A 26,842-nucleotide genomic window follows, 5' to 3' on the forward strand; every position below is an offset into this window, starting at 1 on the left:
AGTGAACAAGCAAAAGAGAAAAATTATATATACATGTATACATAAACAAACATAAGTAAATCTTCATGGAGTAAGAAAAATAAATATGATAAAAATCAGTGTACATGTTATATATTAAACCTGTATTACTTGTCGCTTCCTTTGTGGTCATTAAAATGATCACAATCCAAATCTTCTTTATTTTTGTAAACCTTCTTGACGATCTCAGCCTGTTTCTGCAGACCAATACTACTCATGGCCTTTGTAAGCTGTTCTAGCCTCGCCTCTGGTTTCAGGTAAGATTTCACTCGCCTCGCCCAAAACTTAATAAAGAAAAACTGTAGTTCCTCGTCATTTTCCTTGTACTCTTTCTTTAATCTGTTGATATCCTCCGATCTAATACAGAGATGGATTCCAAATGGCACCAACTTGTTCACAGGAATCTGATTGGCGATCACAAGCAAGTTCTTTTCATTGTCAAACCAATCTGTTGGAAAAAAAATATCAAAATCCTCAGTAACATCTCTGATTCGTTTAAAGATATGAAACATATTTTAATTGGATAAATAATGTACCTCGTACGCACTGCGCAGCCGTGTTTAACCCATTGTTGACCTGTAATCGAACTTTCCTTGGACTTCTGGGCGTTTTGGATGGTCCAGGATCAGTGTGGGCTGTCCTTGATGTGTTTGGTCGATTATAAATGGCAATGTCAGTGTAATACTTCTTCAGGGCTGATGCACTTTTCACCCAAGGATCGAAGTGAACGCTGTGAAGAAGCTGCTTCTTTTGGTTGTCTGCGGAGAAGTTGATAACAGCGTAAGGAACAGAACCCATTCGGACATTCTTTTGGAGAGGAAAATAGATATGGTTGTCTTCTGCTACAGGAATGAAAGTCAATAAATAAAATGACTTGGGAATTTCACGAACGAACTGGACTGATCCATTGACATCAATTCGAATCCTTTGACCTTCTCTCACAAATATATCTTTTGAATGACTACAGTCAATTTCTTCTAAATCGTGGTCTTTGATTCTTTTCTCCGCAACAGTTCTCGCCATTTCACGTTTGGCACATTCGCACCATAAAGATAACATATCTTCTTTCCGTCTTTTGATAAAGATGAGCAAGGTACATGTATGGATCATTCCGTAGACAAGGTAAGGTTCCAACGGGGACATTTTGGCATTCCTTCTGACGAGTGCACAGGATACACTTTAAAGACAGCAAAAAGCAAAAGGTAAGTAATTTTTCGATTAAGAATGTTAATTAAATTTTGCAATTTAAATTTTCTGTAAAATGTGTTTCATCATTATGATCATATATTTTATAACTAGGAAGAATACCCGCTGAAATGGTCAACGTCTACTAAAAAAGTTCCATTCTTCCTCTTAATATTTTTTCCAGTTGCTCTCTTGGCAATGCCATTTTCCCAGTAGAAGAAAGCAAGCTCGAAGTCAGGGTCCTCAGGATCAACAGATGTGACATTATCCATGGTAAACTGAACTTCCATCTGCTTCTGAAATCTGTCCACGGTGTGGTCAACAAGTATACATTTGGACATTGCTAAAATATCGTAAATTTCTGGGTGTGCATCTAAACGCCTTTTCATATCTCTTTTTGCTACAGGTATCAACTGTAAAAAAGAAAAGATTGTTGAAAGAAGGACGTCACCACTCAATAAAAGTTTTATAAAAACAGATTCTTTGCAATGAATCTAGTCATTTATCCTAATTATACCCCCACCCCCTTCAAACTTCGGGGTGGGTACTAGTATATAGGAATCACCTTGTCCGTCTGTCCGTCTGTCTGTGCAAACGTGTCCGGTCCATATCTTTCTTATGGAGGAACATTAGGTTCTACTATTTCACACAAAGATTGCACATGACCTATAGTGTGTGTCATGACCTTGACCCAAGGTCATTTGGGGAAGTTCAAGGTCACTGGAAGAAAAATTTCACAATTCATGTCCAGTCCATATCTTATGGATAAACTTGGTAGGTTCTAATTTCACACAAAGATTGCTTATAACCTAATGCCTAACGGTGTATCAATACCTTGAACCTAGGTCATTTGGGGAAGTTCAAGGTCACTGGAAGAAAAAATTCATAATTTGTGTCCAGTCCATATCTTTCTTATGGATAAACTTGGTAGGTTCTCATTTCACACGTTTCTCCTTACCTAAGGATGTGTCATGACCTTGGGTCAAGGTCATTTGGGGAAATTCAAAGTCACTGGAAGAAAAATTTCATAATTCGTATCTGGTCCATTTTTTTCTTATGGATAAACTTGGTAGGTTCTCATTTCACACAAAGATTGCTCATGACCTAAGGATGTGTCATGATCTTGGGTCAAGGTCATTTGGGGAAGTTCAAGGTCAATGGAAGAAAAATTTTATAGTTTGTGTCTGGTCCATATCTTTCTTTATTATGGAAAAAACTTGAATCTACTACTTCACACAAACATTGCTTATGACCTGAGGTTGTGTCATGACTTTGAAACAAGGTCATTTATGCAAGTTCAAGTCACTGACAGAAAAAGTTCATAATTCGTGTCTGGTCCGTATATTTAGTCTATTTTTTTTTATTAGGCTGCGCCTTCGTTTCATTTATAAAAAAAATATAATGAGCAATTACATTTGCACTAAAAATGTTGTAGCATTTCTCTCTTCTCTTAGATCCATAAAATATTCATGATTTAGCACTTCTGAAAAACCCAGCGGGGGGTATTTTGTCCCGTTTGGACAGTTCTAGTTAATTTTTGATATTTAAGATCGACAAATGGACTTGCCTGTACTTTTATGTCTTCGTTTTTATTTACTGTTCCTGCTGGAAAGTCAATGTAGAGGCTGGCATCATCTTCTGGAACAAACCTGTAGCCCTCAGGAGTTAGGGTGCATCTCTCAATCTTAGGTGAAGCAATGATACAAACAGAGTATACACTGCAGCAACTGAAAGCGACATACCCAGCCTGTGGTATAGAAGAGAGAGTCAAAAGTGGAAACCCTAGTGAAATAGAAAACATACTAATATATGAGATATAGTTAAAGATTTGTATTGACTATATTACCTCATCATATTTTACATCGATTGAAATCCACTTTTTCTTTGTCTTTATCTTGGCGCAGAGATTGTAAGAGGACTCTCGATTGTAATTATTCAAAGAAACTTTAAACGTGATATCATCCAAATAGGATTGAGGAACATTGAAGACGTCATAATCCTTCCAGATCATGTCTTCGCTCTCCATGTCCACATCCTGAAGCTTCATCAACACATCAGTGGGCACTAGAGAGTAGATGTCAGACTCAAACCTATCTACGAAATCCAGATCTATTTGATGTAACATGGCAGATCTTTGTGCTGTAGTCCAGGGAACGGCCTGAAATGGCTGGAGCTTACCAGCAAGACTGGATGGAAGAGTTAAAGTGATGTCGTCACAAAGGTGCTTCGTAACAAAAATGTCTCTGTATAAAAGATATTCTTAAATGTTTAACACAGTTAAGTATCATTCTCATAATTAATCAATGGTCGCTAGATAATGTTACTCACACAACAACGGGTGTACTTATACGCTGATCTTTTTCTTCTGCTTTATTGGTCTTCGGTGTCATATCGTCTTCTGGTTCTTTCTTGGAATTATCCTCCATTTCTCTGACACTGAGTATTTCATCGTTTTTGGTTATTCCTGGACCATCATTGTCAGGTAGGCCACCCTCCTCTCCGTGTACCTCCATCTCCTCCAGAACTGAGTCCCAGTCCTGAAACTTGGCGTGCACATCCTCGTCCTCCGGTATCCTTAAAGATCAATATAGTTAATTACGGAGAATAAATAAAACAAGGGACTTGATCATCAATCCTGTTTCTTTTACATCAACATTTTAGAATTCTGCTGATTTTAATATCTTCATATTATCTTCTGTTCAAAACATGCTCTTCAGAACGTTTTAGAATAATTCAAAACATTGTTTCTTCTAACTATAACATTTTAAATCCCATTTCAAAAAGTTATACATGTAGTCAGATTTTTTTAAGTTAAAAAAACTAATCTTAAAGAAATACATGTACGTCATTATAACATAAAAAAAATTTCGTGCCCTTTAAAAAAAATTTTCAATACAGTTGCTGAAATACATTACTAAGATGTTTTAAAAACAAACAAAATCGCATTATTTAAACTTTATTTTAAAAAATGTTTTCAAAACAATTTGGAAATGTTTTAAAAACGTTAAATATTTTTGTACCTGCTGGAAGGCTATGTACAGAATTCTTTGGAAAGTTTTTCACAGAAAATAATTATACAATGTCAATGTACCAGAAAATGGAGGGCTGTATAACTGTAGATATACTTATGGCACGCCAATTAACAAAAATGAGCTAAACATAGTTTAACAGTCGATAAACCTAGATTATCGGATGTAAACTATAGTTTACGGACTGTAAACTATAGTTAACAATTAATCTATATTTTAATCTATATTAATCTATATTTTACATCTGTTAAACCATAGTTAACGCGATAATCTATGTATTAGAACCGTAAACTATACTTAACACTGAAAACAATCATTTGCGATTGCAAAACATAGATTATCTGATAAATACAGTTTCACGATTTGTAAACTATGGTTTACGACTCTTAAGTATAGTTAACGATCTGATCAATATAATTTCACGATTTGTGGAATTATGATTAAGGAGTCTTAACGATAGTTCACGATTGTAAATTATAGTTTACAGACGTGAATCTATGTTAATCAACACAATTTATTGTAAAAGTTTTATTACAGACAGATAAACTTAGATAAGCATTCGTAAACTATAGTTAACGACCGTTAAATATAGTTTTACAGATGAAAACTATAGTTAATGAATTGTTAACTACGGTTCACGGTTTGTAAACTAAAGTTTACAGTCGATAAACCTAGTTTATCAACTGCGAAACTATGTTTAGCTCATTTGTGGATTTTGCGTGCCATATATACTAATACACATACGGGTCGGCGGTCTCCCCCTCTGTTTCTCCTCCCGGGTCCCCCTCTAGATCCTGTCTGAAGTTTTCATTTATCTCTAGTTTAGAGCCTTCTGTACTGCAATAAATAAAATGACATGAAGTAACGAAAAATTCACAGACGCAACTTCTAGAGGAACTATTCAACATAATTTTAATTCTTTTGTTTTTAAACTTACCTATCTAATCTCTCGAGATATCCATTTGTTTTGGGGACGTTTTTAATTATTCTTCCTGCCATTTTGCTTCAAACAACTAGCATGATTTACTTGTGAAAAAAATAGTGCATGAAATAATCTCATAGGTTTTTTTGCAGTGTCTTGTAGCATTTGACGAAATAAACAGTCATTTTTAATGGGCTGCGCATTTAATCCATGTTTAGTGTCCGTTCATTCTTTGTCTTTTTAAATTACAAAAACAATGCCAGACAAAACTTTACCAATTATGAGTCACTCTTTGCATTGTCTAATTTACTTTCTATTGTTTTCTAATATAAAAAAAAACCAATACAAGCATGATAAAGTATGTTGAATACCCATAGAATTTCAATACACAAAGATCGGCTAACGTGCACAGGCAAGCAGGCTTCATAGATACAAATGTTGCAAAACAGGAGCCATTTCAAGTAAGGGAAACAGTACCGTTTATGCTGACGATCTCGACTTGTTTCTGTAGTCCAGTATCTGAAAGGGCATTCTTATTCACATATACATGCATGTTGAAATTTAATTCCCTGTTGTCCTGCTTTCTAGCAGAGGACACTTCCAAATAAATATAATAATTCAAGCCTTGTCTCTTCTTGAGAAGATTTTTTAAAGGTTTTTATATCCATTTATACCCATTTAAAATTTTAAATGGCCCATAGTGGTCCCACTCTACCCCTTGGGTAGTGATTTTTAAAAAAACAAAACTTTACACTATGTCAGGAAGCTTTCAATCTTTTCTGGTCCAGTGGTTCTTGAAAAAATTTCTAAATGAACCCACCCAATATTGACTTTTTTAAAAACATTACTCCTTGGAAAGAAAAGTGGGCATTTCATTTTAATAAATTGAATACTTTTTTCCAAGTGCTGAGCCAATTTTGGTTGAATTTGACCCTAAAGATCTGACAAAAGGAAGAAATTGCAAAAAGTTTAATACAACAATGATAGAAAATGGACAAATTTTGATCAGAAAAGCTAACTTGAGCTTTTGGCTCATGTGAGCTAAAAATGACTTCGTTGAACCTCTTTACAGAGATATACAACACCTGGTTATATCTTGTTGCTCTTTATTCTTGGGATAAAAAAACACAATATACAAATTTTCATTTGTATAATAAGGAAAAAAGTGAGTAAAAATCATTAATATTGTGATTTTTTTTACAATTGTAAATCACTAAATAAAACAATTGAAAACATCTTCACAAACAAAGACAATAAAAAAAATGGTCAGGTATTGTTTAAAATAAAGTTCACAAAAACTATGCTTACAATGCAACATTAACATGCATATTGTTATAATATATCATATGTAAAAAAAATGTTATTGAATAACAATTCTTAGGAACTACAAAAGCATTAAATATCATTTGATATAGACATTGACCTATACATAAACAAACAAAACTCAGTGGTTTACTTTTAAAAAAATCTTTCAGTTTCAAAATTCAAAAAAGGAATGTAAATAAAACAATTAGATGATCCATTTTAGTAAATTTTTGGTCCCCTAAGAAATGGTGAATGACAAAGTAAAGCAGTGTAATTCTTTTAATGCACAATTTTCTTGACAACCCTTTCTGATTTTAATGTCATGTGAAATGATTATCGCGATAAATAATTCAAACATAATCCTAAAATTTATCAGTAACTAAGCAATTTTCTGTATCAAAATGATTACACACGAAATCATATGCAAATATTTGATATATATAAACAATATCACATTACAATGGGCAGTACTAGGCACATCATGAATTTCTCCTATCAATTTCTAAGACATGTACATCAGATAATCAGCATATTAACATCAAATTTTCTTCTTTAAAATACATAAACTGTAAAGACTCCAAGAGATATATAAAATAAATCTGTTGTGGTCGAATTCTTTATATGTATGTAAAATGAGTGTAATTTTTTGTCATGAACCAAGACTTGAATACTGAAGTACATGTACACAATAATGAATATTATATACATGGCAAAAATACATACAAAATTCATAAAAAAAAAACCAATTCTAAATTTATTAACAACTATACTTACCAAATTAGCATAAAAAAGGAAAATTCATTGACAAGTCAAAATTTCTAACTTTTTACACTGTTACACATGAACCATGCATCCCAATCACAATTTTTAAGCTCCTCTCATGTGCCAATATGTTTTGCAAATTACATACCAGTTTTCTCAAATAATGCTGTACTTAAGTGCTTAATTTTGATACGGATATTTAAAATTTGAACAGTAGATGTAAGTGATTTCTCAAAACAGCATAATTCATTTATCATAGTTCTTAATATTTCATTCTTACAAATTTATTTTATATATTGTAATAAATTCAGATATTTTTCCTCTCAATATTTCTATTCAAACAAACTAGGAAGGCTTTTCCAAACATTTAACAGTCAACTGATTAAGAGAACACATTAATTTACATGTAAGATCTGCTCTGAATTTAACGAATTTCATCATAGAGGGGGTCTTTATCTGCCCCCATTAACTCTGTGTCACTGTCACTGTGGAGGGTGGATCTAGGACTCATGTACCCATCTTCATCCACCTCAAACCCCTCCCTTCTGTTGATGTACGTAGACTCCTGTGACTGTGATGACAATGTGCTGGTCAGTTCCAGGGTTCCCTCTCGAAGATTCTCCAAACTGTTAGCATATACTGGGAGGGGCATGGGTTCCCTCTCCACCCCCAGGTTTGAGGGTTTGCTAGGATCCACCACTCGACTGGCTTCCATGAGGCGATTTGTCTCCTTTGCTTTGTTTGCTGTGCTCATATCTACGTAATGGTTCTCAGTTATGTCAGGAGGATTTTTGGTGTCTGTTGGTATAACCACGTGAGTGAGGTTATTTAGCTTTTTGAGATCACTTTCCTCTGACATTCCCCCGCAGCAGGCGTTCTCCTGGTCCTCGGACTCAGATCTCGGTACCTGAATGTCTAGCACAGTTCCACTGAAGCAGTTCACACCATGATTCACTTGTTTGTTTACCTCCTCATACAGACGATTCATCTCATTAGTGTCCATGTAAACATTGCTGGCCATATTCCCGTCCTGTCCACCACTGGTCACTCGTGAGTAGGCTAGATTTTGGAACTGGACTGATGGTTCCTCAAATTTTTTCTGCCTTCTCCTACAAAAAGTTAATTGAGTTGTTCCCTCTACCATAACATTCCCAAATTAAACATTGTTCAACTCTCAGAAAAAAAATATATAATGCATTGGTAAAGATTAGAGCTTTTAAAGTTGACTCTAAACAGAATAAATGGAGAGTTCCACAAGGTGTTAAACTTAGGTCCTTTACACCCACTCCTGTGATGAAACTAATGGGCATTTGAAATTTGACATATTTGACCACATGTGTTTAAATATACCAATACTTTATGCAATAAAAAAATCAACTTTTTCAACAACAAAAAAATCTCATTAATTTCAACTTGTTTATCAAATTATCATACACTCAGTCAGACAGAAAGGTACCAAAGATTTCAAGAATACAATTTATTTCTTGACGATACTATTGAACAAATGTCATTGAAATGTGCTTAACAAACATCCTATCATCTTGCACAAAACTATTCAATGGTAATTCCATTCTTACAAGAACCTTTTTATGTTATCCATGTTTTGCTCAAGTTCAGACATCAGTTTAAATATTGATTTACCTTCTTAACAAAAGAGTTCCAATGGCTCCTATCAAAATTAGGATAGCTCCTCCAACAATAATCCCTGCTAAAATTCCTGAAAATAAACATTTTAGTATATTATGCAAAAGTTAAAGACTTTGATGATGAAATAAAAAAGATATGTTTTGAATCATACATTTTTTACAGTCATTCATACACAATTGATATCAATCACAGAATACTTCTTTTTCCCTGTATCACTTCCAATACTGAGTTGACAATACTTATATTTACCTGTATCACTCAGCTAACAATACTTATATTTACCTAAGTCACTCAGCTAACCATACTTATATTTACCTGTGTCACTCAGGAAACAATACTTATATTTAGATGTGTCACACCCAGTACTGACCTGACAATACTTATATTTACCTGTATCACTCCCAGTACTGACCTGACAATACTTATATTTACCTGTATCACTCCCATCTACTGACCTGACAATACTTATATTTACCTGTATCACTCCCATCTACTGACCTGACAATACTTATATTTACCTGTATCACTCCCAGTACTGACCTGACAATACTTGTATTTACCTGTACCACTCCCAGTACTGAGGTAAAATACTTATATTTATGTTAAGTTACAATATCTGTTTCTTATTATTATTATTATTATTATTATTATTATTTTTCTTCTTCCATGGGAAAAACAGAGTGATCTTGTAAAGACACATCCAACTGAAAATGTTTTTAGGGTCACATGTTATGTAGATTTGCCGAACAAAGGTCATTTTGCGCGCATGCTTGCAAGAGCGCGCATGCAACATAAAATGACCAATATAATGGATATACTTTTCTTTTTTTTTGATGAATTTTTTTGAAACTCATAATGTAAGGATACATTAGTAGTATAGACAAGACGGCATGGTCAAAATAGCAAGATCTCACGCGCATGCACGTGCTCTTCGCTCTGATTGGCTGAAACTAAAGTCTCAATACCTTTCTTGTTTCTTGTCATAATCTTTTGAAATTTTGAACATAGTCCTACATTATGAAGATCTACAGCAAGATATATAAAAAATTTTCATGAATGCATGCGCATGCGCGTGTGCTGCAATCTGATTGGCTGAAACTTTAAATGGCTATATCTCCTTTGTTTTTTGACGAAATGCTTTGAAATTTAAAACATAGTCATGCATTTTTAAAATTGATATAGAAAAAAAATCATGAAATCACGCGCATGCACGTGTGCTGCAATCTGATTTTTTATATGGCTATATCTCCTTTGTTTTTTGACGAAATGTTTAGAATTTTAAAATATAGTCATTCATTTTTTTCAATAGGATAAAGATAAAAATTTATAAAATCACGCGCATGCAAAAAAACTTCAAATGGCTATAAAAACAGGATGGGAAGAACATAGATAAATATAACCTTAAACTTATGCATTTTTAGATATGGAATATGGCACCCTTTATCCTTGTTTGTGGTATTATCACTACTAGGTCAAATACTTATATTTACCTGTGTCACTCCCAGTACTGACCTGACAATACTTTATATTTACATATCACTGCATTAAATATGAACATTTAAACTGCTGTTTATATTAATAATGTAATCAAATATTAACTTGAAATTAAAATTCACAGCAAAATCTATTTTAAACACAAATATGAATAAAAACATTAACAAATGATTTTTAAAATCATACTTTTTGTATTTAAATTCATGATATACCAAATAGTTAATTGTCAAAACTATTTTTTAGTTTTTTTTTTTTTGTCAATTTTTTTTTAAAATAAAGAAAAACTTAATTTTTAGATTATACAATTCTTCATCCTTGTTTGTGATATTTGCTACTAATCAAAACTTTATCCTGGGGGGTTCTTTGCGTGTTCACATTATACATTAAATATGAACATTTTAAACTGCTGTTTATACAATATAAAAAATCAAAAAACTAGAAAAGGGTAAAATTTCATGTGGGAGTATGGAATTTTTGTGTAAACAAATAATTAGCCGAATAAACACACTGTGAAAACAGTAATTATTAAACCACTGTTGGAATAGAGGACAGGTAAATTTGCTACTTTAAATTAAAAAATCGGACTTTTTACTTCTATTTCATTGAGAAATTAGACTTTTTCAAATAAAAATAGCAAATAAATTATTTATTTTATTCATTAAAAAATCACACTGCATAAGACTGGTGTATGGTAAAGCATTTCATAAAATAGAGTACGGAACAAATAAGCACTTAAATATATATTAAAATCCATATAAATATTCCCATGCTAAAATCAAACGAACACAATTTTACAATGTATAGCAAAATGCAACAAAGTCATTACACAAAAGTTTATGAAAGTTGACAAAGTTCAGAGAATTATTCTAGGTGTAAAAGATGGTATGCTCCAGTTATTTATAATATTTTTTTTTTCATATATTTATTTTTTTTTCAAATTAAATAAATATTTATATGCATTTTTTTCTAATAAAATACATATTTTTTTTAAATAAATATATTTATTTTCTGTCTTAAAATGTACAAAATACTGGTAAAATACAGATGTAAAACAGTAAAAACAAATTAACTAATCAGAAAATTGTTATTTTGGAATAGGTGAAAGATTTTTAAAAAGTGGGAATAGCTAGAAGACACCATATTAATCAATGTAATCAAATATAATAACTTGACTTATCATTAGATCTAAACACAAATCGATGAACATTGACAAATGTTTTTTTAAAATGACACTGATATACCATAGTTAATTGTCAAAACTCTTTCTTTTGTCAACAAAGGAGAGAAAAACCTAATTTTTAGAATACAATTCTTCAGCTGAGCTGCTCATCTGTATAATGAAATAACAATATAAAAAGTCAAAAACTTGGATCTGTGTAGTGATGATCTACACAGCAGGTTTAAGTTCATAACATGAACATGCTGTTAGTATCATATCTTGATAGCAAAGATGTCATTTTTCTGTTTTCAGCTTGATACATGCTAGAAATGCTGCTTCAATATGCAATAACCTGAATAATATATAATATGATATACATCAACTTGACCGAAACATATAGGCCGAGTAGGTAAGATTTGTATCCTTAATGTTTACATGAATATGGACACCCAGATTTATATGTATTTCAGTTCAGTGAAAAATGAGAATGATTATATGCTTAATTAAACTCTGAGGCCCGCTCTTTGAATGCAGACTGCACTCGATGCAATACATAAATAATTTCAAACATGCACCAAACTGCACATACATTTTAATAACATGCGATGATATCTTTTTTTCAGAACATATGCTTAAAATTTCCCCTGTATCAGATTGTCCTCTATGTATCTGTTACAAACACACATCACATGTCAATTCAGCAGCCATAACCCAGTTTGTTCCCCCACAGAGTGGGAGGGTGTTATCTTAAGGTTATCAGACTCCCACTTAATTGTTTGCAGCCCCTCCTCAAACTGTGTGGGAGTTTTATTAAGAAAAATCCAAAACATGTAACTTGATATACAGAGACTCTCCAAGGTCATTCAGAGAGTACTGCACAATGCATTCAACACTTAAAACATGTCTAGATAATGTACTATGAGCAGACCAGGAAAATGCCAATCAATGTGGGTTGAAACAAATATGCTCAAATTTAAGTCAAATTATATATTTTTTTAAAGTCCCACTGCAACCATTCTTTCATCATGGAACTCTCTATCTGGGAAAAATCTTCTTTAGTTTATACATGCATTGCACTATGAAAACAGAAAAGTTAACAATAGCTAAATCATCAAAATACTTCAATAATGACCCTGGATAATCTCTAATCCATATCAAGTTCTTAGATAATCTAGGTATTCTATAAATATCTGGAAATTCTAAAATTGAATCCAGATTAGGAACTAGCTATTGAGGCCTTACTGGAACTAACCTGATGTCTTAAACAATTTTAAGATAATGTCATGATATTTTCTATTTTGAGATTTCCATAAATGTTTATCAAGCTCTTAAAACAAAGTACTTGATTTTAACAAGAGAATTTATCAGTCATAAGGACATGTTCTATAAGAAAATAGAGAGTTACTTTGAATTCCCAAAAATAATTCTTCCTTTACAGTCATGCCTTCATGCAGTTTTCTTATTTTCAACAAAACATAAGTGTACAATCCGGATCATGGAATTTATTTCACAAACTTCCTCAAGACATATAGATTAAGTTTTTGCTTTTTTTTTTCGGTGTTTGAAGGGTCTTTGGCCCTCTGTTCACTTTCAATCAATTTTGATTATGATTTTTTCTCCAAAAATTACAAGTAATTAATAGTCAAGAGTACACAAGTTTACAACCAACTTTGAGGAACAGAATTTAACAGAAGTGACCTTTTTTAACTTGAAAATAAAAACTAATATATATATACCCCTGTATATATACAGTAAAACTTGGTTATAACGAAGTCACTGGGACCTCTGAAATTACTTCGCTATATCCCTAATTCGTTATATCCGTATAAGAAATTCATTAAATTAATACATCTGGGGATCCAAGATAACTTCGCTATATCCGTGAATTTTCAATATCTGTGTTTGTACTAACCGAGTTTTACTGTATATAGGAATAAGTAATTTATTTAGATTTATCTCTCTTTCCAGAGAGTCGGTGTACCTTAATAGGATACAGAAATTGTCACAGAAGAAAATTTATATTACTCAAATGCCAATACTAAATCAAAGTCCAAATATTGAGGCATATCTCTGACAAAACAACTAAACCTTGTTTCTCTAGGATTAAAAACAACACTATGACCAAGATAAATAAATTAATATACATGTATTACAAACATTAAGTGATTTAGGAAAATCCTCAGTAAAAAGAAGGTACTTTCAAAATCAAAAAAATAATAATGTAAAGGTAACTCTGCATACACATAAAGATGGAAAATACCAACAAATAGCATGCAACAAAAGTATACTAATAGCTTTCAGTGGTCATGCAATATCAGTCTTATATACAATGAACCTATATCCCTGCATCCATGCAAATTTGATATACCAGGTAAGCAGGTAAGTAATCTCAAAATTGGCATTCTTCATCAAAGTATCAACTTGGGGGTAAATCAATATTCATGAGATACTAAACTCAGCAGTAGTATAATGTGTACATGTATAGATTAAATATTTACCTGCAATAATGCCTTTCTCCTGAAACTTAACATTTGTGTGGTCAAACTTAATTCCTAAGTCCACAGCCTGAACGGTCAAGTTAGATTTGGCCCCGACAGTTTTGGTCAGATTAACACTTGGAGTGGGACTAACAGTGGTAGTACTAGTGGTGGTAGTACTAGGAGTGGTTGTACTAGTGGTGGTAGTACTAGGAGTGGTTGTAGTACTAGTCGTAGTACTAGTGGTTGTAGTTGGAGGCAGCTTCCCTAATATTAGTCAAAAAGTTAATTAGCAAAAAAGCTTTCATTGAATTGTCTTTAATATTTGTATCTATACAACTGATGAATTAAAAAGATGATTTACAGATCCATCAAAAGAGCTCTTTATGAAGGCCTCTTAAAACACAAAAAATTGTAATTGTCCCACCAATACTGTCAAAACTAGAATAAAAGATACACACTATAAACATAATAAACATTTAATTGGCCGGGCATTTAAGTTAAGAAAAAGACAAACCATATTTACAAATGATGTGTCATTTCAAAAAATGACCACATTCTGAAATTTTCAATTCAGGTGTCTTGAGCAAGAAACAGCAACTTTGAGAATTCAATTCCCCCCCCCCCCCCCCATCGGCTAAAAATTTAATTTGTTGATTTCTCAATGGCAGCAGGTATTTTAACATATTGCTGGTACAAATGTATGTAGTTTTAATGAGACGTTAAAATTAACAATTAATATTCTTCAGGAAAATCTCATGTCTTCTATTACAATTCAGATAGTATCTTTTAAGATAAAACAGTGTTAATTTCTGAATATATATACATTATATTTATATTCATGTGAAAATGAATTAATCAATATTCAGGATAGCGTTAGTTTTGTGCAATGTCTTTGCATTGTGACATGACCCGGTGAGTTTTCCTTTGAAGTCAAGCATACTGTAACTGCGATACAGAACACTTTTTGTGGGCGTTTCTTATGCAAATGAGCAGAAACTGTACTGTATCTGCAAAATATCAACGATACAGTACGGTTTATTTTTAGTGGTGACGGAAAGCTATATCCATATATTCAGACACAACAATCGTTCAATTCGCATGATAGCACTGTTAGTAATTACTCAAAATTTGAAGAATAAAATTTTACAACGAAAAGTTATGAGTGTCCGATTCAGAAAATTTAGAAAGGAGGGAGTGTGGCAGTTTAAAAACGATTACTTTGACCCCCCCCCTTAAAAAAAATTGAAAATCGTATTTTGGGGGATAGGTTTATAATCAACCAAGACACTATGTGCGTGAAATCGTTACTTGTTGATAAATTAAAAAGCGTATGTATATAAGTTTGGCAAAAATAATATACAAAAGCGAAAAAAGAAAAAAAAACTTCAAGTTGGGTGGGAGGGGGCAAGTACTGGATCCTGCTTTGGTTACTCTACATTATATTAAAAACATGAAAGTAAATATCCCCCTTCCTTTCATCTGTTTATTTCAATTTTGTATAAGGCGAACGGTGGAGGACATTAATTGTCGGACATTTTCTCTCAGAATACGATGTCCCCGAAGCATTTTTGTTTCAAAAATATGATTCTTATTTATAAAAAATGTTTTGCATTAATTCGTAGCTTAAATTAAAAAAAAAACCCAGCAAGAGCTGAATAGAGAAAAAAACCCCTACCCAATCAAATCAAAATTAATTTTTTGGAAAACAAATTATATAATGCATCCCCCAAATAATTATTTTTAAAATAATAGTAAATAATTACCTGCACATCGACCTCACTCGGCATTTCAGTTGTGAATGCTTAAAATGGTATACTAAATCAACTTTCTGCCAAAATCATCTGATTGGTTGAGAGGTATGTACCCAAATACGAATGTAAATTGGTGAGGTCTTTAGAAAGGTCATGTCACAAGTCATTTGAATATATATACATTATATTTAGATTCATGTGAAAATGAATTATCAATCTCGCCTCAAGCCCCGCCCTGTTTTGTGTAATGTCTTAAATATAACTTATTAGTGATGCTCTGGCAAATTTAAATATAATATACATGTACCTGTGCACTTTGAAGTTATAAGCTTTATACAGGATTAAAAATGACAGAACAAGGGTAGCAGGAGAGTCAGAGTCAAGCATAATTTCAAAAATATTCCTAAAGTTATAGTGATAAACCTCCCTAGATATTTATTTTTACAAATAAAATAATTTGCAAGCTTTTAAAAGCTATATTGCTTCGCATGGATTTTTTTACCATTATGAATTTCAACAATCATCTAAAAATGAAGCTTATAGCTTCACATTTAAATATGAACACTGCAGGCTTTAGAATAAAACCAACAGGACTAGACTGATAATTTGATTTTTCCCCATGATTCTCATCTAACAACTTTTCAAAGGAAACAAAAAAACTTTGCTAGGTTTACACAGGATGACACGGGAGTACTTCTGTATTAAATGAAAGTACATTTATACCCAGTAAACGAAGTTGAATTGTTCCTTGAACACCAGTTTGAAAGTACAAAGTGATAAAATGATTCGGAAACCAGAAGTGGTTTGGATCACCTAGATCTGGTCGTTTTTGAGTAATGTATTTAGATTTGTTTGTCCATACTACATTAATTCAATTCTGTACATGCATTACCTATGTTAAATAATCTTCTTGACCTTTGGTTCCTATGTAAATTAATTTTGAACAATACTTTGTGTTATTAATTGTTCTAAGTTTTTAAGAACTTGTGTCCAATCCTTTTGTTATAACTTCAAAACAATAAAATATGTTCAAACCAAACCTAGATAACCCTATTATATACAAGTGTTCTGTCTCTTGTTAAATAATAGTTTGAACTTTCAGTATGTCACATCAAAACTTTGTTTGCACTAGCTTTTTAGCTCACCTGAGCCGAAGGCTCAAGTGAGCTTTTCTGATCAAAATTTGTCCGTTGTCTGTCGTTGTCGATGGTGTTGTCGTTGGTGTTGTCGTCGTCGTTGTCATCGTCGTCGTAAACTTTTCACATTTTCTTCTTCTTCTCAAGAACCACTGGGCCAATTTCTACCAAACTTGCCACAAAGTACCCTTAGGTGAAGGGGATATTTCATCTTCCAAGGGGAATTATAAAAGTGAAAATTTAATGGCATTTTAAAAAAATTTCTTCAAGAACCACTAGAAAGATGAAACTCAAAATCCTTAGTGTAAATTAGTTTGTTAAAATCTTGCACAAAGTTTTATATATTATAAAAATCTTCTTCTCAAGAACCACTGTGCCAGGATACATGTGGAAATTATAGTTAGATTCAAATTTGTTCGAATCATGACCCCTGGGGGTAGGGTGGGGCCACAAGACAAAGTTTTACATAGGAGTATATAGGGAAATTCTTTAAAAATCTTCTTCTCAAGAACCACTGTGCCAGGAAAAATGAAACTCAATTGGAAGCATCCTCAGATAGTGTAGATTCAAGTTTGTTCAAATGAAAGGCCATGCCCGGGGGTAGGGTGGGGCCACAATGGCTGATCAATGTTTTACATAGGAGTATATGTAGGGAAAATCTTTAAAAATCTTCTTCTCAAGAACCAATGGGCCAGGAAAGATGAAACTCATGTGGAACCATCCTCAGATAGTGAAGATTCAATTTTGTCCAAATCATGACCCCTGGTGGTAGGGTGGGGCCACAATGGCAGATCAAAGTTTTAGATAGGAGTATATAGGGAAAATCTTTAAAAATCTTCTTTTCAAGAATCACTGGGCCAGGAAAGATGAAACTCATCCTTAGATAGTGTAGATTCAAGTTTGTTCAAATCATAACCCCCGGGGTAGGGTGGGGCCACAATGGCAGATCAAAGTTTTACGAAGGAATATATAGGAAAAATCTTAAAATTCGTCTTCTCAAGTACTTCAAAGCAACGATTAGTGATAGTATAGGAAGAAAATGTTTTTAAAAAATCTTTTTATCAAGAACAGCAAAGTCATATGCTGTATTAATTAACATGAAGACATTCTAAAGTAGTATGAAATTCAAGCCCCCCCCCCCCCCCCCCTTCAGTAAACATTTCAGTTTTGATCTGATTTGTGTTTTTCCTAGCCGTTTTGCTCAGGTGAGCGATGTGGCCCCTGGGCCTCTTGTTTAATATTCATTGTGTTCATTCACTGAAATCAGATTAGATTTCAGTTTTAATTTAATTTTACACATATTTATATTATCTGAGTCTGAGATTTATGAAAAAAATGTTTATTAAAAGCAAACCATATATATTAAAAGTCTGAATTTTTTCTTATATTGCAAAACAAATATTTAAAAAATATAAACATTTGGAATTTTTAATCGAACTCTTTTTCTTATATACCAGAAAAAATAAATGAATAATCTAAAAATATTTAATTTCATTCAAAATTTCCACTTTATGATAACAGATAATTCATTACCAATTGGGAAACCCTATATATTTATCATAAAAGATACCCTTCATAAAAGTTAATACTTAAGAAATGAATTTAATTTTTGAAGATTCATGAGGTTAAGAACTACGACGCTTCACACCGGCATATTTCATGAAGCGCATTAGCGCTTCATGATAAATATGCTGGAGTGAAGCGTTGTAGTTCAAATACCTCACGAATCTTCAAAAAATTAAATTCATTTCTTATATTTACATTATTTTTCTGATGACTTGCCATAAATCTACGCCGTTCAACTGTCATTTTAAAAAAAAAAACAGAGTGCACTATATTTTTTGACTTTCTGACGTCAAGAGCGGTATTATGACGTAACAATGGAGATATTCATGCTTTTTCGTGATACATACCCTAATGTAGTTCATGAGAAAATATACTGCATTTTATTTTGTAAAGAATCATAGGGGAAATTTATTGGAAATGTAAATATTACCTGATATACAAATTCTAAGAAATCAACCTAATATATACGATATGATGTTTTTTCCCCAATGTCAGAGAGAAATCTCGAGTATTCATTGTTAGAGCCACGCTAAGTGGAGAGTCATAAGAAATGTACTTGAACTACTCTGACACCAACAAACTGTTAACAGCCAAATTCACTGAACTCTAGAATTTCAACCTGATGACAGAAAACCCTACTTAGGAACTCGAGTGATCAGCCACAGACTAACTATAACATGTATAAGTTTGTCATTTTTTTCTCAAGTGGTACTGCGTACAATGTAGTAACAACTGATTCTATAAAATAAACAGTTCTTCTGTTTTAGTTTTTCTAAAATTCAAAACTGTAAGTGTAGCAAATATTTTAGATTTAAATCATCAAATGATTTCAAATTTAGTCATGTGCAAGTAGGAGGATAAAATGATTGGTATCCAATGATCACGTTTCTTTTCTGATTGTTCCAGTTCATTACATTCCTGAAAGATTTCTGACACTTTCTTAACCTCTGTTGTGCTGTGAGTAAAACATTTACATTCAATATTGTTACAACATTTCAAACATCACTGGAAGAGTGCCACTGTGAGATGTGAATCACTAATGGCCGCCTGAAGTTCCCAATCAATATGCTGACAAACAAGTTACACACAGGAGAAAACGCTGATGAAGTCAGGGCAATTGTGAAACTCCGCAAAATGTGAGGTAATCAGTTTCTGATAGACTTCCAGAAAATAATGGCGTAATCATGCTCAATGTAGGTGTTTCTCGTGAAGCATTCAATTGATCATGAACTGCTTACCATATGAATCATACATGCATACTGGACATTTGAAATACTGTATTTTCCAATACATTTTAACCATGATCCTGATTCAAAAATTGAGAAAGATAAAATTCTCCCGTTTTCTTATTTCTTTTTTCCCTAGCTGGCTTACAATGTACTCCTCTTCAAGTGAAAAGGGTGTGTGTTGGTTAACAACAGATTGTTTTAATATTTAGATACATGTACTAATATGTATATGTATACTCAGTTAATTTGAGTATACATAATAAAGTTTTGACTGCTAAGGTGGACACTGGGAAAGATTAGTTCTTGGAAACAAATGTAACAATTCAAACCATAACAGGTAGAATGCTTGTTATCTGATAAATGACCTTGAAAAGCTTTGCATTGATAAAATGACAGGTGTTTAATTACTGATTTAATTAAAAATAACATATACACTCAGATACAGTACACCACTGCATGATACTTTTTGCATTGAAATCAAAATTTCTATAGGTATTTCAGGAAAATTATTTTTCTGATAATTGTTTTGATTTAGACTAAACTTAATAAGACCAGAATGCCTCCTTCATGTTTATAAATATAAAAGTTAAAACATGCATAAGCATCAGAGTCTGTATCTCAAAATATAGACTGCTGAGAAGCAAAACCACAAGAGGGGTTAATATGAAGGCAGGAGTACATAATACAGCTAATACACTGGAATATTGTTCAAGTCTAGCCATGAACATAAGGAACCAAACTCAGCGCCATATGCTGAACTAGAAACATGTGTGTAAATGTCAGAGGATTGGCTATATTGCATGACCACAGTCTTAATGAAAGGGAATTCTGAATGTTCATAATAATTGACTTTAACTTTCTACCATGTCAGAATGTCAACATCAAATACACACAGATGTAATTAACAAAAGCTGAATAAACCTAAGAATACATTCTAGTTATTAATCAACAACCATAGAATTATACAAAAGGATAGGTTTAAATTGTACATTGTATTGTTTACAACTGGAAAACTTTAAATCATTTGAGTTGACTCTTTTTCTACATCACTGATTATAATAATCGAGATAAAAGAGTTGTAAGAAACTTTAAAACTTATTCAATGGTTCAATTAACACTCTAACCACCCTAACTGCATTTTAATCAGGAAATCACTGAAGCTATTAGCAAAGTGCAGCAAGTAAATCTAAAACACAGTTAATGCCAAAGCTAAAATAGAGAAAGAAATGTGCCAAACACAAAAACCACACCAAAACCTAAAAGATATTTTTTACTTACGAAACTGGCAGATGAATTTGTACGTGTAGAAGAATGAAGAATCGCAATGATAGTCATGCCATCTCCAGCCATCGCCTCGTCTCATCAGGGCACAGTCCTCTAACGAAATGAATCCCCCCGTCTTACTGGGCTGTCCAGAGGCCCAATACCCCCAGCTCAGCCTCTCCCCTGAAATTATATTAAATGAGTTATTATCTGACAACACATTTTTATGTTTAAAACTCAATTTTCTGCCATTAAATTTGTGTCAAAATTGTTGAGGGGTAAAGTTACTAGAGTATAGTTTTAATTGCTGATTTTTGATACTGCGAAAAAATGATACCTGCATTCCCACCTCATTCCCACAATACATTTTTTTATGTAATTTGGTGTATCCACCATTTCCTCTTTACAACTATGAGATATAATTTATGCTCTTTTTGAAAGTGTTCTTGAACTTGCCTAAATAACCTGGATAGAGTTCGTGACATACCCTCTTTTTATCAGACAGTAATTTTTCTGTGATATATTCTCATTTTTTCAAGAAAAAAATCACTGACAAGACATAAAGAGTTAACCTCTTCTGCCGGTGACCTTAAATTTGGCCAATTGACCTTTAGTCAAGGTCATTACACATCCTCATTAAGGACATATTCATAAAGGACATATTCATGTGTAATCTTTGAGTCAAGTATGGCCTTTCAATGTCTTTCCATTTCTACATTAGAAAGTTAAGATCATGACTATGATTCTGACATGATTGGGTGGAAAAACAGAAACAGATTAATAGACAATGAAAATTTAATGTTTATGTGTATTGTTCTACATATCAACTTGTAAACATTGATATGACTCATAATGTGCGTTCTCATCTAGTATATGGCAGGTACATTGGAAATTAGACCTGTCAACAAGTCCACAAAATGGTCAAGGTTTTATCCTGAATTTAAAACATGAGGCCTGGTGTCTCATGTTAACATAAAATTAAATACATTGCATGTTCAGTCTGCTCCCATTGAGAATTTAAGGCAACAAAAGTGTCATGAGATTTGTCAATCCCTGTTCATGTTGTCATCAAGTTCGAAACATTTTACCTTAACTTTACATGTATATAAGGGACAATTTCAGACATTTAAGTCAGATAAAATGTACAAAACAATACTGTACGTCTATATTAGAATTTTAACTTTACTTAGAATTGAACATTACCATTGGTCCACTGCCAACCCCGGCCATGTCTGTCGTGAGCCCCGATCCACACCCCGTTATTTCTCCACCTCAAGACTGAGTTCAGGGTGTGTATCACAAAACTCATTTTATTCATGTTCTTGATAGAGATCAGCTCTCCACCCCAGGACCAGCACTGTCTATTAGCATCAACCCATGTCTTTTCTGTGTTGACAAATGTATAGCACATCTCTCCATTTTCAGTTTTATATCCTCCGATGCGATGGAAGATACTGGGACATCTGTCTAGAGAAGCTAAAGCCCCTACAACCAGAAAACAAAAATTTTACTTTTTAAAAATTAAAATAAGCATCACAGTAGTTTTACCTTCGTTTATGAAAATATGATACATGTATTAACATATGAAAATATTCTAAAATAAGTAGAAATTTAAAGTAGAATTACAACCAATCAAACCTTTCATTTTAACAAATTTTCATTACAAATAGGCATATATTTAAGAAATGAATTTAATTTTTGAAGATTCATGAGGTTATGAACTACGACGTTCACGCCGGCATATTTCATGAAGCGCGTTAGCGTTTAATGATAAATCATGAATCTTCAAACTTAAATTCATTTCTTATATTTACATTATTTTTCTGATGACTTGCCATAAATTTACGCCGTTCAACTGTCATTTTTAAAACAAAACAGTGTGCACTATATTTTTTGACTTTTTGATGTCAAGAGCGGTATTATGACATAACGATGGAGATATTCATGCTTATTCGTGATACATACCTAATGAAGTTCATGAGAAAATATACTGCATTTTATTTTGTATATAAATCTGGAAATGTAAATATATAAATGAACAATTTTCTTAGAAATTTTCAAATAAACATTCTTAACTTAAATAACCTTGTATCTACAAGACCTACTCATTAATGAATTCCAGACAAGGATATGTATATAAATCTTTAATAGTATAGGGTTATACGTCTCGGGTGACATTTAAAAAATAAGAATTAGAAAGGAGTGGTGTGTATATTCATTCTGCCATCATTTGGGTGAGAAGTCATCGAAATATTTAAAGTTAAAAGTTAAAAATTCGAAACGGTGACTTTTATTTTCTTTTAAAATGCGTGAAGAATCTCTTCATCGCCAATATATCAATAGAAAATATAATTAATCAGACTTTATTAATTTATGTACACGAGACTGTATACCTTTTGCAAGACAAATGCTTATGATAGATTGATTAGGCCTAAACTAGCTAACTAGAATTTTTCATTTTGAAATTAATACCTACCATATAAGAGAGTTGTCCATATTGATAAGACAAGTACACGTGCTGAAACAAACATGTTGATTTCTGAAACTACACAACCTATCGACGGTGGTCGCTATATAATATTGTTCACATTATCTCCGATCTATTTACATTTTTCAGTAGGCGTTCACAATGCCCTCTATCCGAGTAAACAGATTACAAAAGGGTAGATAATCCTTTAAAAAAAAAAACATTTTTTAAAAAGCATACAAAAGAAAAAAAATGTTTTTAATGCATGGATTTGAATCCACACAAAAAATAATAAACGAATAAAATTTCTAATTCAACAAACTTTTCCTTTTTTATTTATTATATCCGGAATATAATGACGAGTTTTTTTTAGAATTTAGATTTTACGAGGGAGTACTTATTATTGCATAAACTATTTAACAAGATAACTAATTAATAATTGAAAAGTTCTTGAATGTATCTATGATATAACAATTAAAATTTTATAATTTTTTTTATATTAAAATCTCAAGATTTCTTTAATTTATATTTTTTTTAGACAGGTAACGATAAGCAATAATTTTTATCGGAATTATGAACAATAACTCCTCCTTTCACCCATGTGTTTTTTTCACAACATAGCACACTGTGACTGTCTCTGATTTGAGTGGAAATATTAACTGGAAACATGCCGAGAAGGCCAAGAAAAAAGGCGTTGGAGAATATTGTCAATTATGACTCTGATGACGAGAGGAAATATTCCAAGGAAGCCGTGCCAGATCCCACTCAGGAGGATTTTTTCCTTGACAATGTGGATAAAAACCATGCTGCAAAAGAAAAGATTCTTCTGGATAAAGGACTGAGAGACGACGAGCAATATTCATCCGACGGCGATGAGGAAGTTCTGGGCCTAGGTGTGTATGATGACGATGATGATGACTTGCTTAGTGATGATAGTATTCAAAACTACAAGAAACAGCTGAGAAAGCTCAAATTACACAAATTAAAAAATGACAGGGAAAAAGATACAGAGAGTGGAGGAAAGGACCTCCCAGACTTGAAAGCATGGGGCAAGAAGAGGTCTAAGTACTATGGGGCAGATATAAGTGATGATGACATAGACCTGAGCGGTGAAGAAGAGGAGGAGGGGGCAGCAGTGCTGGAAGAAAGGGAAGCCATGAACTTGCAGAAAAAAATGGCAGCTGAGTTAGAACTCGCAGACTTTCATTTGGGGATATTTGAGAAGAAAAAGAGTGTTACTGATGAGGAAGTCGGTACTGGGAAGATCAGCAAGGAATTGTCTGAACTCTCTGCTGAAGAAAAATTACAACTGTTAAAGAAAAAATCTCCAGAAATGTTACCTCTTATAAAAGATTTTGAATCTATGATAAAGCAAGCTAAAGACAAGTTTCTTCCTCTATCAAAACTCACAGGAGGTGGCAAAATTTCAAAAAATGCATCAGATTACATTCAGTGTCAACTTCAACTTATTCTCAACTACTGCACAACTATTAGTTTCTACATGATGCTGAAGGCAAAACAATTACCAGTTCAGAACCATCCAGTTATTAAAAGGCTTGTGCAATACCAAAATTTGATGAAGCAGATGAAGCCAGCAGATGTTAAGTTAAACAACCAGATAGAAGAAATTCTAAATAAAGTAAGAAATGGAGAGGAGATTTTCCTGGAAGAAAATAAACCCCAACGACCTTCCACATTTATAAAGCCAAAGAGAAGGAGTATGAAGACTGTGAGGGAGAAGGCAATGGAGATCTCTAGACCCGATGAAAGTGATGAAAGTGACGAAGAGGATATTCCCAACAAAAGACAAAAGATAGAAAATCCATGCTATGAGACAGAGGATGAAAAAGCAGCCTTGGCTTACTATGAAATGATGAAAATGAAGCAAAGTTCTGAAGATGAGGAGGAAGAAAGAGAAGGAGGAGAGGAAGACTTAGAGGGAGAAGAAGATGAAGAAGCTGAAGATGGAGGGAAGAGGGCCAGGACTTACCAGATTGAGAAAAACAAGGGCTTGACACCAGCCAAGAAAAAGGAGCTGAAAAACCCAAGGGTTAAACATCGAATGAAATATCGCAAAGCTAAGATTAGAAGGCGGGGCCAGGTACGAGATGTTAGGACCGAGACGTCTCGTTATGGTGGAGAAATATCAGGAATTAGATCCGGGATCAAAAGAGGAATAAAAATGAAAGTGTAGACTTTAAATAAATTGTTCAATTATATATTCTTCTTTAATTTGATCATGTGTTCATTTAAATGATTGTGTAAGCTACATTTTAGTACCCCAGTAATTTCTTCAAGAAAGTTTGAAGTTATATTCCTAAAGTTTCAAATAATTTGTATATAAAGCTTTCTGAACAAGAATAATAATGTGAGGGGATCGAGGTTAAGAATATAGTTTTGATCTTTACATTCTAAGGCAGAGAGAAAAATGTATTAATTAATATTGCAAATTCCAGAGTACATGATAGAGTGTTTCACACAGTTTTCCTTTTAAATTAAGACATACCAAGGGATATAAATATATAAACATGGGATGGAGTGTTTCATATGCATTTGTAAATTACTGTTAGTAATTGTACTTTTTCATTGATTTAAAATGCTTGTTTAATTAAAGGGGAATAACTTCTACTATGGCAGAGTAAAACTGGATTATATTAGTCATTCTAACATTTGATTTATCTGTCATATATTTTAATTATTAATTATCAATAAAGGGGGAAAAATTCAAATTTCCATACAAGATCATAAGAGAGGACCACCAAACTCCAGAACCACTGGAGTCCCAAGAATATCAATTTTTCAGAAGAAGAAGCACTCTTGCTCTTCACTATCAACCAAATTATTTGTCTGCTAAATATCCAGCATTTAAAACTTTCAAATAATGCATTTTCATTGTACTGAGTATCTGCATGGCCCTATCAGCTCAGCAGGAGAGCCCCAACATAGTTACATGTTGATCCCGGGTTCAAGTCATCTGGCTGAGGATCTTCCCTGCATGCAGGCCCCCAACAACACAATCTATGGGTGTGTGGTTTATCAGAATCTAAGTGGGTGAGGTTTTCAATATAGAAAACATCAAAAACAAGAGGCCCACAGGCCTTGTAGGTCACCTGAATATCCTGTAACAACTTTCCAACGTATGAATTTGGTTCGTGTCTTAAACCAGAGGCCATAAAATTCCTAATTTTGCAGATCATTTTAACTTTTCAAGTAGCTACCCAGAGGCAGAGTAGAGAAACAAAGAAAAATGCATTTCCATTAATCAGCAATTTAATCAGTAATACCCCCATTCCACAGGAACCCCTGACCCTGGAGCCATACATTTCACAATTTGGGAAAAGGCACCCTTGCTCATCATTTATGTTTGATGAATACCAAGGAACTGATTTCAAAGCTAATTCATTTTTAGTACATAATCATTAAGCCCCC

General features: G+C 32.9%; 3 protein-coding genes across 3 annotated transcripts; 1 reads left to right on the plus strand and 2 right to left on the minus strand.

The window, feature by feature from the left end:
- Window positions 1-83: 83 nt before the first annotated feature.
- Window positions 84-5,251, minus strand: LOC134241388 (uncharacterized). The gene is made up of 8 exons (XM_062723449.1): window positions 5,170-5,251; window positions 4,977-5,069; window positions 3,532-3,777; window positions 3,050-3,446; window positions 2,771-2,950; window positions 1,327-1,616; window positions 555-1,195; window positions 84-466 (listed from the first exon to the last, which is right to left on the minus strand). The coding sequence occupies exons 1-8, from the start codon at window positions 5,229-5,231 to the stop codon at window positions 126-128; spliced, it is 2,250 nt and encodes a 749-aa protein (XP_062579433.1). The 5' UTR covers window positions 5,232-5,251; the 3' UTR covers window positions 84-125.
- A 1,950-nt stretch (window positions 5,252-7,201) lies between these two features.
- Window positions 7,202-23,579, minus strand: LOC134241389 (uncharacterized). Its single transcript, XM_062723450.1, has 7 exons — window positions 23,423-23,579; window positions 22,150-22,431; window positions 20,962-21,129; window positions 13,966-14,265; window positions 9,344-9,445; window positions 8,863-8,938; window positions 7,202-8,330 (listed from the first exon to the last, which is right to left on the minus strand). The coding sequence occupies exons 1-7, from the start codon at window positions 23,475-23,477 to the stop codon at window positions 7,646-7,648; spliced, it is 1,668 nt and encodes a 555-aa protein (XP_062579434.1). The 5' UTR covers window positions 23,478-23,579; the 3' UTR covers window positions 7,202-7,645.
- A 452-nt stretch (window positions 23,580-24,031) lies between these two features.
- Window positions 24,032-25,632, plus strand: LOC134241386 (something about silencing protein 10-like). The gene has a single exon (XM_062723448.1). The coding sequence runs from the start codon at window positions 24,081-24,083 to the stop codon at window positions 25,605-25,607; it is 1,527 nt and encodes a 508-aa protein (XP_062579432.1). The 5' UTR covers window positions 24,032-24,080; the 3' UTR covers window positions 25,608-25,632.
- Window positions 25,633-26,842: the final 1,210 nt, after the last annotated feature.

This window comes from Saccostrea cucullata, unplaced genomic scaffold (genome assembly GCF_032062105.1).
Source record: "Saccostrea cucullata isolate Sc308-1 unplaced genomic scaffold, CSIRO_AGI_Scuc_v1 ctg10195, whole genome shotgun sequence".
Classification (NCBI taxonomy): domain Eukaryota; kingdom Metazoa; phylum Mollusca; class Bivalvia; order Ostreida; family Ostreidae; genus Saccostrea; species Saccostrea cuccullata.

Bases quoted from the DNA above. Each gene is read 5' to 3' on its own strand.
- LOC134241388 (XM_062723449.1), bottom strand. From the start codon at position 5,231: ATGGCAGGAAGAATAATTAAAAACGTCCCCAAAACAAATGGATATCTC. The intron at 3,778-4,976 runs GTATGTGTATTA...TTGATCTTTAAG, and splicing joins GAGGGGGAGACCGCCGACCC to GATACCGGAGGACGAGGATG. The intron at 2,951-3,049 runs GTAATATAGTCA...TCTATACCACAG, and splicing joins TCGATGTAAAATATGATGAG to GCTGGGTATGTCGCTTTCAG.
- LOC134241389 (XM_062723450.1), bottom strand. From the start codon at position 23,477: ATGTTTGTTTCAGCACGTGTACTTGTCTTATCAATATGGACAACTCTC. The intron at 14,266-20,961 runs GTAAGTAAAAAA...GACTAATATTAG, and splicing joins CAAATTCATCTGCCAGTTTC to GGAAGCTGCCTCCAACTACA. The intron at 8,331-8,862 runs GTAAATCAATAT...AACTTTTTGTAG, and splicing joins GGAACTCTTTTGTTAAGAAG to GAGAAGGCAGAAAAAATTTG.
- LOC134241386 (XM_062723448.1), top strand. From the start codon at position 24,081: ATGCCGAGAAGGCCAAGAAAAAAGGCGTTGGAGAATATTGTCAATTAT.